Raw genomic sequence first — 14,212 nt, 5'->3', positions numbered from 1 at the left:
AATAAATTGTTTCACTCATGGGGAGGATGAAAAATAGAATGTAACAATTGTCCACCATTTTTTGTTTTTTTTTCCAGTGTTTGCTAAACCTTGACTAGATCTATATTCGAATTGTCATCTTTAAAAATCACTCAACATAACCCATTGTACCCATAGTTCAGTTTTGGGTTTAGCGTTCTTGTTCTAATTGATATGTTCCTTTTATTAAATGAATATTTGTAATAATTCTTTCAAATATACTTTTAAAATAGTTTAACTATGCTTTTACTTCATCTCTTTATAATTATTTCTAGCATACTTCTGGTGCTCATGGTGGAGGTCAACAATTATCTTCACCTGGAAGCTGTATGGAACATTTTCGTTATTCACCAGTTATTGAATGTAATAATAATGTAGGAATGTGCCATTATTGGTCAGATGCAAAAGTTTATTATTTAAGGGCTCTTAATCCAAACATTACACAATTTGAGAAACCAGTAGGTTTTGTTATGAAAGCAGCTGAAGGGCCAGTTTTGAATAATGTTAGTAAATGTCGAGTCTGTATGAAAATCCCTGCTTAAATAAATAGTACTCATATCCATAGATGAATAAATATACATACAGAGTATATACATTTGTTGTTTCAAAAACTATAAATGATAGGAAATAAAATAAATGAAAGAATAATATCATGTCGACAGGTTAATTAATCTTCAACATTTATATCCATATATACTCCATTTCTTATTATATTTTTCTTTCTGTTTTTCATTCTTTCTAAAAATTTTCTTTCAACTAACAATTTTTATTCATTATTACCTGGTTATTTTAAAAGTTAATTTGTTTTTTTCTCCATTTTATATTCTTTTGTTTAAATAGGCTACTTGATGTTGATACCCTTTAATTTTTTTTTTGAATTTATTCTGTATTATTATTCGTTTTATTGAAAATGACACGCTTTTTTTAATAAAGAAAAACAGAAATATCTTTGCTTATATGTGCTTATTGATTTTGATTTTAAATTTTTTGTTTAAAACAAAAATTTAAAAGCGCCATATTCGATTTTAGTCATAATAAGCATGATATATATGAAATACAATATGATATAGAAGAATGATCAATATTTAATCTTTTGAAATATTTATAACAATATTCACATACAGATTCTTTCATATTATGAATTATATTGATAATATTTAGTAGTAATAATAAAGGTTTTTACTGTAATTTAATAATTTTTTTCTTTCTAAACTATGTATGTGAATGAATGTATGATTTATTTAAGTAGTATTTTTCGAATTTAAACATTTTATAAGTAGTTTATGTTTAAAGTTAGTTAGTTTACCGTAAATATTTATATATTTTATTAAGAAAAATCTAATTATAAATACTGAAATAACTTAGTTTCATAGACATTTTAGTAGTAGTAATATTGAAGATGTTCTACGCCCTGTCAGTTTTATCCCATTTCAATATGTTTAGTGAACAAAGAACACAAGTGTGGACAATCGAATGCATTTGAGCACAAAATTACAGAATATCTCACTAAAATCTGAGAACTATACATTAAATAGTTAATTCGCAAAATTTCAATCAATTGTCTCAAAAATGGAAGGTTTCTTTTGTCCATCATCTTAGATTTCATTGTTCATGCATTTTCATACCAGTTGCTCTCCGTTGCTGTTCTTTCCTTCTCGATCTTCTACTGAGATACATTTTATGTCTGACCGTTGTTATATACTACTTATGTGGATATAAGTAGTTCTCGCCATATATGGAGGTCACTATCATTAGTTAGTGTAAAAATAACCTTTCTGCTTTTGAGATTCTATACTGAAATGTAATATCTGATATTGTCAGCTGTAATTTGATTTTTAATTTAGTCATTCTATCATTTAATTTCAAAGGTTATTGGATGTAACATTCAAATTAAATGTCAAGAAATTTATCACTTTAAAAGCTGGAATTTTCTGTGAATGAAACTACCATTCATGGTACTAATAGATACGAAACAGTAACATTAAACTATTATACTAAGTTCTGTCAAATGAATTTAATAGAAATTTTTAAATCAAACTTCGAAAGGTTATGATACTCATGGTCCCAAGTTTGTACATAATTCTTAAATCTATACGTCTATACGTCTATAATATCCTCTCTTAATATTGATCGAAATGGGAACTTATACTTCCCAGCATACATAGATGCTTGTTCTAGATACAGACTTAATAGACTATGATCCACTAATGAGGTGGGATATACATGTCTTGTTTGAGTTATCTGAACTCACTATTGTTTTTCACTCGTTATTCATTACGAGAATATACTCATATATAATCATATCAAACATGATATTATTTCTCATTCTGTGTTAGTGTGCGACTTTACACATTACTATAAGTCTCTTATTTGGTACATATTTTAATTCAAGTTATCTTTGACACCTAAATCGGATAAAAAAATCCCCGCTTTTAATCCCTTTTTTGTTTTCTGAGTTAGTTGGCTTTATTAATGAGCTTCTAGTGTCATTATGAGCTATTGTGTCGGAATCTGGTTGAAATATAAGTGAACTTTTTTAAAACTACTCCACAAGTGCCGAATAAATGCATTCTTACCACATAGCTATTATTAATTGACTTCTCAGAGTTTATTTTCTTCACATGGATCTACATATATGTGGTTTGTCTTATTAGGTTAGCTTGTGATCATGTGAGTAGGTAACCTTGCTCGTATAGGTTGATATATCAAATCTAAGTCGACATCTCAAATAATCCAACATTACCAAAAAGATCTGCTGAACGATAAGGTCTTTTTCATTATTTCATGATTTAATTAAGTAGTAAAATTTTCTGTCTATGATAAGAATTGATATTTTTTATTGTCTTGTTTTCTATATACGTGTAGAATATTACTATTGATAACAGAATCCAGACCAATGCATATGCTGTTGCTGTCACGACAGAAACAGGCAAACAATATTGATCTTCATTATATCAGAGCAAAACTTTTGTAAGTTTATATGTAGAAAAAAATTAAACCAACACCAAAATTCACTGCTTAATTTAATTTCTATTCATTCCGATCGTTTCGTTTTCTTTCATTATAGGACATTTATATTTCTGGTCACGTTCATTACCTTCAGTGGAATTCCTTTTGCACAATCGGTATGTAGTTTATTAAATGAATAAAGTTTTATTTTCATTTATGTATTTTCAGCAATTTCGTCGAGATATCGATTGTTCCGTAAGATGTGATTACAATTTTTGCAGATGTTTTGGACCACAAGGACCACAGGTAAGCAAATTTATCAAATGAATTTTCATTTATATTAATTGTTATTGAGAAACTTATTTTTCTTTCGAACTTTTTAAAATCTTGTATTTAGGGTGACCCAGGCCCTCGAGGTCCACCTGGACCTATCGGTCCTAAAGGTTATCCAGGTGAACAAGGACCACCGGGACTAAGAGGTATGAAAGGTGATCCTGGACAAGATGGAGTTGATGGTCCTGTTGGAGAAAGAGTAAGTATAAAGAAGGGTTATAATTCATTTATTTATACCGGTGACGCACATGTTTCAGTATGAAATAATCAAATAGATGATGGCGATTGAGATACCCAAACAGTATAAATGACTTAAATACATAAATTGTGTTTAAATAGCCCGTCGTTTCATCTAGGATTCCGGTTCGAACTTCTTCAATGGAAAATGTTCATTCAGATTTTAACGAGTATTCGTATAAAGTATAAATATCTGTATAATTGACACCATTATTGTTTTGTGCATTTAAGCTGTACACTAATATTCACTATGAATGATGAATCAATGAAAGTAAAAAGCTCATCCAATTCATCTGGATCACTATATTTCCACTGTTTTTAACTTCAAGTTAATTTAATTTTTGAGTATATTTTTAATCAATATTTAACATAGTAATACATTGTATAGTATAATTCAATATTAATATCAACATTCGGTGAGACTATAATTTATGGACGACCTTTGAGCTAGTCTGACCCTGAGATTATCCACTTAATATCTTGGACCAAATGTGGGTTATAAACCTGTGTAAGGAATTACAATTATGATTTGCAGTTGATAGTTAGTAATTAGACTTGGGGTTCTCATCATGAACTGACATCAGCTATAATGCCAAGACGCTATTTAGCCAAATGGATGAGTGAATTTTGCGCCAAAAATCCGAGACCTATTATCTTAGACCTGATTGGTTCGTCCATAAATTATAGTCTCGCTCAACATTCTAAAGTAGATGAATGATAATGTAGTTATGTCGTGCTAACCATTGGAAAATTTTTATTTTCGTTTGACTAATAATTAATATATTCACATACTGACAATATAAATTAATGATAAAGTTAGACAAATTTTATGGTTAGCATACAAATTACCATTAACTTCAGTCTATTAAGAAAACTATGGAAATTGCGTAGTTGCTGTTTTCCTAAATTACTTGATGTATTTTAAGGAAGTAATTGTTGCCTAGTTGGTTTATGCTGTTTACATATGATCTTGATTGTATAGGCTTCTTTTCACCGAATAATTGTTCATATATCTATCATTGTTTAATATAAATCAATTCATTCAGCTCTGTAACAAGAATCTCCCAGTTTTATACGTGTTGAGGTCTATAAACTATGGTATTTTAGCGTTTCCTCTCTTATTTATGTGGTTGAGTGAGTTAGAAACTACAATAACAAAAAAGATATTTAAAATAAAACATTGAATGTAAATTTATTGTAGTTTCTCTTGGTACTCGGTGTGTACTTCAACTAACCACTACAAACTACATGAAACTAATTCATTTATAAATTTTTGAACTGAAATTCCAGTATCTTTTTGTTTCAACCTTATATTATTATATATGTTATAGGAACCATTATTTTCTTATTCTTTGTTCGCAGGGTCCATCAGGGGATTTCGGCTCACCAGGAATGCATGGTGAACATGTAAGTAAGAAAAACCTATCAAGAATATATCTCTTTTGACTAACACTTTAAAAGTTGTTTTAGGTATTGAAAAATATTTATTTTTGTATTTACAAAATTTAAATGATTTTTATTGTTTACTTATAGGGTGAGAGTGGAGAAACAGGTGAAAAAGGTGCCAAAGGTATTGCTGGTTGCCCTGGAGGAAAAGTAAGTGTTGTCTCCCTCCACACGTGATTCACTCATATGGTGAACTAGTAGTACATAAAGTTATTCACTTTTCTCTTCATTGTAATTTTTACGAGTTTTTATACATTTATTTATTATGTTTATTTTGCATCACGACAACCTAATTATCGATTCAAAATCCGTTATTATATGAGAGTTCATTCACTAAATCTCCAGCTATATATTTATACCACTGCTTCACTCAAACTTATTTTATTGGTGTTTTTTTATTAGGGTGATCCAGGTGAAAAAGGTGAACCTGGAAGACAGGGTATGGATGGTGACCGAGGACTGCCTGGTATCGATGGTGAACGTGGTGATCCTGGTGAATCTGGATTTGGGAGACGAGGACTACCAGTTAGTTCTGTTTTTAATCACACATGTAATCGAGAATTTCAGAAACGATGTGTAAAATTTTATCCGTTATATTGTTTTCGGCAAATATATATATATATATATATATATATATATATATATCTTGGTGGAGTTTTGTTCTCTGAGCTGGATGGTTTGGTCGACCAAACCAAACTCCACCAAAATCATCCACCTGAGCTACAAATCTTCTCCACCATCTCAATATATATATATCCTAAGTCCCCTATAGCCCATAACTGACTGAATAGCCGATATTCATTTACTTTTCAAACTGAATGGTAATTTGATTAGTTGAATGGTCGCTAATGTACACATTATTTCCAATATATTTGTATACATATGTGGTCTGTACTATAATACTTTTATATTCCGCTTTTAAATATGATTGTCTTTATTTACGTGTACATCATGCAGTTGATTCTTGCTTCCATTTGTTTTTTTTATCTAATCCTTAGGGTCCGAAAGGAGAACCTGGTAATGTTGGTCCAAAAGTGAGTTAAGTATTCAAAAAACTCAACAATTTTATAAATCACACTGATTTTCATGTAACTTATCTATGAGCATTTAGAAAATAAGAAACATCCAAATGTTTAAAGAAATTGTTTTTAATGAAATATTGTGACATATCATTAGTAATGTGTAAAGAAAACATGGATAACAGTTTGTATTATGCATACAATAAATATGAATTTGACAAGAAACTGCCGTGATTTTGAAAGTAAGCAGATATACAAAAGACTTGAAAGTGGAGCATTAGTTAGCTAGTTGAAGTTAGTACAAAGCATTTGACTCTACATTGGTGTTTCTCACATAAACAAGATGGTTACAGTTTTAGAGTTTGTTACATTAATAATGTCGTTTCTCATAGCTAGGCAGACAAATACATTTTTTTCTCGAGAAGCAATAAACTCGGAAGTTATAAAGTTGTTACCATATTTAAATAAATAAATAAATGACTTTTAGGTAGATTCTTTATCGAACACATTCAACAGTACATTTTTGAAGTTTTACGGTACATTGGAAAAAAGAATAAATATCCATTTAGATTACTGATGAAATGATTAAATTACTGGTCGAACCTTAGATACAATCATCCATTTTTTATCTAGTTATTTTTACTATTCTTTTAGGGTGATGATGGAATTCAAGGTGAACGTGGTGACCCTGGATTGCCCGGATTAGAAGGAGACAGAGTAAGAATATTCTACAGTTTATCTTGCATTAATTTTTTGCTTTATTCTTTATTTAAAAGTGATTTAGTCATATTTGAAAGTCCTGAGTAACTATTTCATCTTGTTTTTGAGACTTTTCAGTAGTATATATTCACAAATAGATGCTTTTGTATCAGAAATGATCACTATATTATTTCATTAGTTTATTCAATAATGTAGAACGTGATGACAGAATTTGTAGAGGTAGAAACAGTTTTCATAGTTTACTATTAGATCCTAATATCGTTTCACAACTATGACTGATCTTGATTAATTAGCTAAATGTATATTTTATGTAAATTTAACTTTTGAACTATAATGTTTTGGTTGATGGAGCTTCAATATTTAAAAGGATTACTTTTCACAGTCAATTGTACTATTTTACTTTTTCTGTAAATAACTGATAAATCATGATTTTCTTTAAATACAAAGTTCTATTTCTTGAATAGTTACTTCAGTTAGTTACTACTGTTATTCAATCTATAACTGTTTTCGTTCATGAAGTTTGTTCTTGCATAGTCACTGTACATCGATGAATTAAACTTCGGTCTAACTAACTTAACTTAAAATGAGTTAATTATAAACTTTTCATGTTTGCTTAAGCTTAAGCATTTTTTTTCAAAAAACTTTTTCTATTCTTTTTTTTATTCAAGTAACAGATATACAGGACGAATATTGATTTGTGGTGGAATCTTAAAAATGCCATTAAATACGTGAACTATTAATTTAAATGAACTAAATAGACAGCCATAATAACTATGAATCTGAAATTGTAGAAAAGGTTTGTAGTTTAGGTGAACGATTTCGATGGAGTTTTGTTCTCTGAGCTGGATGATTTGTGATGATGATGTCGTTCAGAAGAACGATGAAGGATCTATGACCAAACCATCCAGCTCAGAGAACAAAACTCCATCAGAAACTATGAATCTGTAATGATATGCAAATAAAAAGTTATATATTGATTGAATTAGGTATATATGTTACATAAATGTTAGTGCCATCCACCTAATTAAAGCACAATGAGTTGAGTAATTTTAAAATGTCGCTTTTTGTGTGCACGATACTAATATTGCTTAAACAGAGTAGTAATGACTGAAATCCGATTTCTACTGTTCTGCTTAATTAATAAACAGGTTTTTATTCATGTTTTATTTTTGACTTAACTGGACTGATTTGAAAGAAATTTTAATTTTTGTAGAATAGTCTAAATTTTTGGATAAAAACTTTCAGAATGTATTATCTTTCGATTTCTATGATTTATAATCTGGGAATCTTCCTCAATAAAGTATATTTTTGAAAATCTTTATTTTCGATAACAGGGTGAAGATGGTGACTTCGGTGTACCTGGCGAAGCTGGTGAACCCGGAGAAAGTATCATTGACACTTATACACCTGTAAAAGGTGCCCCAGGTGCACCTGGGGATCCTGGAGATCCAGGCAGAAATTGTTCAGTTACCACGTTGGAACAAGGCCGTAAAGCTCTAATTGGACCTGCTGGCGATCGAGTATGTGTTATTTTTGATAAGTATTTATTTATTTTACAGAATGTACGTAGTTTGTCACAGATTTGCACAAAGCTATACTTTCCATCAATCTCAACCTATCTATTGGATTAGTATAATGTATACAGAGAACCATTTGGAATTGAAATAATTAGAAATGGGATAAGCTAAATCTTATCCCCATAACTTTGTAGGCCAGTCCTGACCGTCATCAATTGGTATCAACAGATTATGATCTCATTCTCAACCATTAATTTATAATGAAATCAATAATTTTTTTAATTCCTAGAAATCCAATGTTGTTTCACTTATCTATATTACACATATTATGAAACCTTATTGAAACCACAAACCGATCAATTTTAAATCTGGAAGCCTTAGACTGTCATTTCGTCCTAGTGTGGAACTCCTCATCAGTGAGCATCCGCGCTCATACGCGGGACTCGGACACTTGATCTTTGAACCACTGAACCAGCATCGACCTGTGGTAATGTTAATGCTTATGGTTTCTGTTAGCGGGACATAGACTGGATTAAAGCATGCTCAATACACGATTGCTTTGCTGCACGCTGATTGGATAAGAATTAACCAATCAGCGTTAGCCAATACCTAGTGAACACTAGAAATTTGTGCATTTGTGCTACTACTGAAAAACACTAGAAATCTCATGTGAAAAACTATAAATATAATCTCTTTTCCTGTTCAACCGTGTTCTGCTTTGAGGATTTGTCGAGTGAATCGGTGTCTGAGAATACTAAGCTGGGTTATAACCGTAAGAGAGAATTATAACAGTTTCGATGAAATTCAACATTCTACACAACCCCATACTGAAAAATATAATGAAATGTTGAAAAGCATTAAAAATGGAAAATTTACAAACCTTTTTTTAAATCTTTATTTTTGTTTTTAATAGGGTGATACTGGTCCTAAAGGCTATCCAGGTTCCAAAGGAGCGAAAGGAATAAGAGTAAGTGTATAGAGTCATTTACAACTGTATTGTTTGTACTTATGTTACTATGAGAAGCCTATTTCATATTGCGATAAACAAGATTTATCCTTTAGTTACAACTGTTTGATCATTAAGTAGGGGTCATTGTCATGTTTTTTTAGCCCTTTTACTACTGACCGTTTTCTATAGATCAAGTAGCACTCAGGTTGCTAGTCTACCTGATTTTATATCACGTGCTCTAGGTTGAAATTACGGATGTCCGAATGTAGTCGATAGGAAATTCTAGACCTGGTTTCATGCTATTTGACACTAATCATCAGGGTATTTATGCAGCCCTGGATGGCCTGGTGCTTCCTGTCAGATTCGACTCTATGTCACCAAGCTTCACAATCCGAAACATTGCCACTGGGAAATTCCATCTTTGACTGACCTTCTGTCTTACAGCAGATCAGAGTCAAAAAGATCTTCAACCACCTAACGTTTGCCTTTTAGTGTTAATGAACTTGTGTTCCATTTTGAAATTGAATCATTAAAACTCAGTTGATTTGGTAAAATACTGAGATGACTGAGTTATCCAAACTTATTATATGCCCATGAAATTATTCCCCTAATTCTAACAAAATAGAATTTTAAAGACAACACCACTGGTCAACTATTCTGGTACTTGAATTTCTAAATTGAAGTTTATTTATCTTATAGACAAACGGGAGTGGTGTGACTGAATTAGTTATCTGTCACATACCAACTTATCAATCAAGAATAAAATGTATGGCATAAAGTAACTGATAATTCGGCTTGTTGTAACAAAGATAAAGTTATTTGTTTGTGGGGAAATACGTTGCAACTTGTTTTCACAAATCTTTTGAGATTCTTTTCAATTATGTAATGAAAAAACTATTAGTACATTCTTTATCCAAGTATTAAACGTAAGCAGTTGTGGAAATACTACTTGCGGGTCTGAACACGATAGAATAAGTATGATTTTCCAAAAGAATTCCTCAAACCATAAAAGATCATCATTGTTCCAACATATTACACGATAGTCTCATTGGAATAATAATAATTAACTTCATTGTCTAAAACTGGTTATTGAATATTTTATCAATTTTTATATAGGGCATAGATGGAACTATTGGTTTGCCGGGAGTGAAAGGACTTCCAGGTCCCGATGGGCCGCTGGTAAGTTAAAAGAATGATAAAATAAATACGAAATTCTATATTTTTAAATTAAACGTTTATCTGAAGATTTTGTGATTGTTAGTAATACATACATCTGTTTTACTATCAGCGTTTTTTTACAGTAGTTAAATTCTGAGTTGAAAATAAAAATATATGTACTGAGTCATGATATAAGTGACGACAAATCGGGTGATACCAAAGGATGAATTATTCAATAAGAAAATTACTGAAAAATGTATATCAATTAAAGCACTGATGGTAAATAAATATCTGAAAATAGGTTTGGTACACTTTACACTACTTACTGTTTACAAGTAGTATGATTTACTTTGCTATTCCTTTCACCATTCTTTTCCAGGGTCCTAAAGGCATTAAAGGAAGTGCAGGACAACCTGGTGTTAAAGTAAGTTGACCTGTCAAATTATAAAGGTGGTAATAAACTGTGTACAGAATAAAAGCACATTGTTTTACTTGAAAAACATCATAACAAAAGACGTCATTCTGTTATTGGGATAGTCCACAAGTTTTGGTTAAATTTTGTTCACAGTCAAAAATTTAAAATTTCTTGTTAGCACAGATCTTGTTATATAGGCTAATACTACTCCGCTTAATAGTAGATTTATCGTCAGAACCAAGTGATTTTAAACAAGATTTATCGTTACTAGGTACTTAAGTATTGATAATATTTATCTATTACTACATCATAATAAAGAAACTGGAAAGTTCAAATATAATTGGAAGTGAACCTATTTTATTAATCTAAACTGACATCAAGATTAACATTTTTCATCATACTGAATAAAAGAAAAGGCTACGAATGCCGCACTTTTAACGACAAAATGTAAAAACTGTTATACATGAGCCAGTTATTTGAACTACAACTAACGAATCCTTCGAATAATTTGATTTAGGGTGGTCAAGGACGTGATGGTTTGATTGGTGATCGTGGTCCTCCAGGTCCTAAAGGTTTACCTGGAGATCCAGGGGCAGATGGACTACGTGGATTTGTTGGAGATCCTGGTGAACCTGGGGTAAGTAAAAAAATCTGTTTCGTGTAAACCTTGATCTCTGTAATTACATTATTTTATTCTCATTTGGACTGAGGTCATTAGGTTCATGCCTTCATTAAATATAGAAGGTTTCATTGATAAGAGTATTCATCACAAAATGTCCCGTGTTAAAAAAACGCGTAATCATTATTGAGGGGCTTTATCCTAGAAAAATGAATGGCAGATTAAAATAACTAATTTACAAAATGTTCGTCATGTTATTGGAAATTTTAACACAAAGTCATGTGTTAAGTTGAGAGGCTTGTGGAAGTTAGATTTGGAAATAGTTCAGATCACGGATTGTCATCGACTGGAGAACCACTGAAAATCAGGGACCATTGAGTATCTGAGTAATGGAGTTTGACTATGCTGTGAAAGACAGTTATCGTTGACAGTAATGGATTACAGACATACCAGGTCGTGGATTAGCTGTAGTTAAAAATGCAAATCAAGAAGTTCTACAGCAGCTTTCTATCTGAATCATGGCCAAAGCATGCTTCTTAGTTTGATTTATTTTCAGGTAACTGATGTATACTGTTAAGAAGCTTTAAACTAGTATGTAATCGGTGTTCATTTTCACCTAGTTTTCAACGTCCGTCCTGATGATTCCAGTTAGTGGCTACAATTATTTCCTCCGCAAGCATTTTAGAAATGGCACTAAACGAGAAGTTGAAACGAAAATACTTCAGTCACAAGACTATCCATTTATGAGATAGCCATGTTAATAATTATGATGACATACATATGATGCGAAGGCATCAATAGCTTCTGTGATAACTCTGTGAATGTGCCTTTATAACACCTCAAAATTGTTTCAGATTAACTATATTTTCCTCATAGTAAACAGTTGGAAACTAAAAACATGTTTCTACAGTTATGAATACTATTCTGTCTAATAAAAAACACTTTTCAACTCATTTTAATGCGTTTCAGGGTACCACAGAATGCACAGGTATTTTACCTGGGAGACCTGGACAACGTGGTATACCTGGAGAACCTGGAGAGAAAGGATTTCCTGGAATTCCTGGATCCATAGGAGACAGGGGACTGAAAGGCTTGGTTGGTCCACAAGGACCGGTTGGCGACCCTGGATTTGACTGTCCTATTGGACCACCTGGTCCACCGGGTCCAAAAGGATCACCTGGTAAATAAAATATTTAGTTTGAAATGATCCTCATACACCTAATATTGTCAGTAAATCCCAATCAGACGGATGGTTATTATTATACCTGAAATCTGAATAATAAGAATTATTCTTATAACCAACAATCTTTTACAAGTATCACAAGATACCAACTATCTAACTCATACTATATTTTAATTTATTTCTCAACATTTATAAATAAAAGTAAATTTATCGTTCACCACATGATGATTTCTTTCAGGTGATGACGGACGAACTGGCTTACCTGGATTACCTGGGAGTCCAGGTGATGATGGACTACCAGGTGATAAAGGAGAACCGGGTATTGGCCACAGAGGTGCATCGGGTGATCCTGGAGATAGAGGCTATGATGGGCCTCAAGGTGAGTTGCATTTCCATAGTAACTGAAGTTTTAAATCAAAAGCTTAAATGATAAGTAGCGAACTTTTTAACATACTTTCAAATCTATGTTTTTAGACCATATATATTTGAGATAATTATAAATTTTTTGTTTACTTTGGACTAGTCAAGAGATCCTATATTAATTACAACATTAATTTTTTGATACATCTGCTTACTACATTGAAAAGTTTCGTTAAGACTTAACGATTTATCTGACTTAAATCATTCAACTGATGTCAACAACTGATAGTCATTATTCTAATGTACGGTTATAGATTTTACTCAAAATATTCGATATTATAAATACGAATAGTTTTATGATAATAAATGATTCGAACACAATAGTTTTAAACTCACCATTAGCATGATTATTAAATTAATTATATTCTGAAAGAATTACAGAAGATACTCTGATTTGAAAGCATGATCATTTTGCTACATAAAGGGACAGAGATATTAGGGTAATTTATCGGAAAAGACGTTCACTAATTGTTTTAAAAGGATGCTTTCTTAGTAGGAGGACTATGACGTCATGTCTGAGAAAGAATAGTATAGTGAAGGTAATTCATCTACAACTAGATAGAAGAAAACAAAAACACAGAACAAGGAACAATAGCTAAAATTATTGTGATAAGTCTGTTTTTACGTATGTCTTTGATTGTTTTGTAGCTTATTGATTTGAATATATTTTATTGAAATTAATGAAATTAACTATGGATAGTGTACGGGTAAAATATCAGTAAGAGTGGGTAAATAATAAAGGTACCTGATAATAACAGTGAATATATGTTTAATATCTCTGTAATTCCATTCATGGAGTGGAATAGATATATGTGTATAAGGAATTCATCCTATTGTATTTTCTTACATTGCTTCAAATATACAATTAATTTTATTAAACATATTTCTGTAAGTATCCATTTTTATAGTGTGTTGATGAATTCCAGTTGAATCATGGCATCTAGACAGTAATATATATCATACTTCAAACTAGTCTAGCATTCTTAGTTTCTTTCATATTTTACCTTCAATTTGAATTACTATTTATCTGATCTTTGTTAAAGCTCTGGCGTTATTACTTTGGCAAAAGTTATAAAAACATGGACAATTTCAAACAAACAAGAAACTATATAGCAATGGTAATATTTTTAATCTAGCAGAACTAAGTTTATTCGGGCATCCATCTGATGTTAGGATAAACATATGATCAAACAACACATATTTGTATACCTACTCTTCAAATTTACCTA

The 14,212-nt window shown here is 31.1% G+C and overlaps 1 protein-coding gene across 1 annotated transcript in view; it reads left to right on the top strand.

Moving 5' to 3' along the window:
* The window catches only part of COL4A1_2 (collagen, type IV, alpha), a 63,383-nt gene extending 62,182 nt beyond the window's left edge, over positions 1–1,201 (top strand). Inside the window, exon 35 of the mRNA XM_051209367.1 lies at positions 294–1,201. Coding sequence (XP_051074821.1) covers positions 294–560 — 267 coding nt within the window. The 3' untranslated portion in view covers positions 561–1,201. The remainder of the gene's footprint in view (positions 1–293) is intronic.
* Positions 1,202–14,212: the final 13,011 nt, after the last annotated feature.

This window comes from Schistosoma haematobium, chromosome 1 (assembly GCF_000699445.3).
Source record: "Schistosoma haematobium chromosome 1, whole genome shotgun sequence".
In the NCBI taxonomy this organism is placed as follows: domain Eukaryota; kingdom Metazoa; phylum Platyhelminthes; class Trematoda; order Strigeidida; family Schistosomatidae; genus Schistosoma; species Schistosoma haematobium.
Note: the sequence above shows the minus strand (reverse complement) of the source record. Positions and strands in the feature narration are given on the sequence as shown.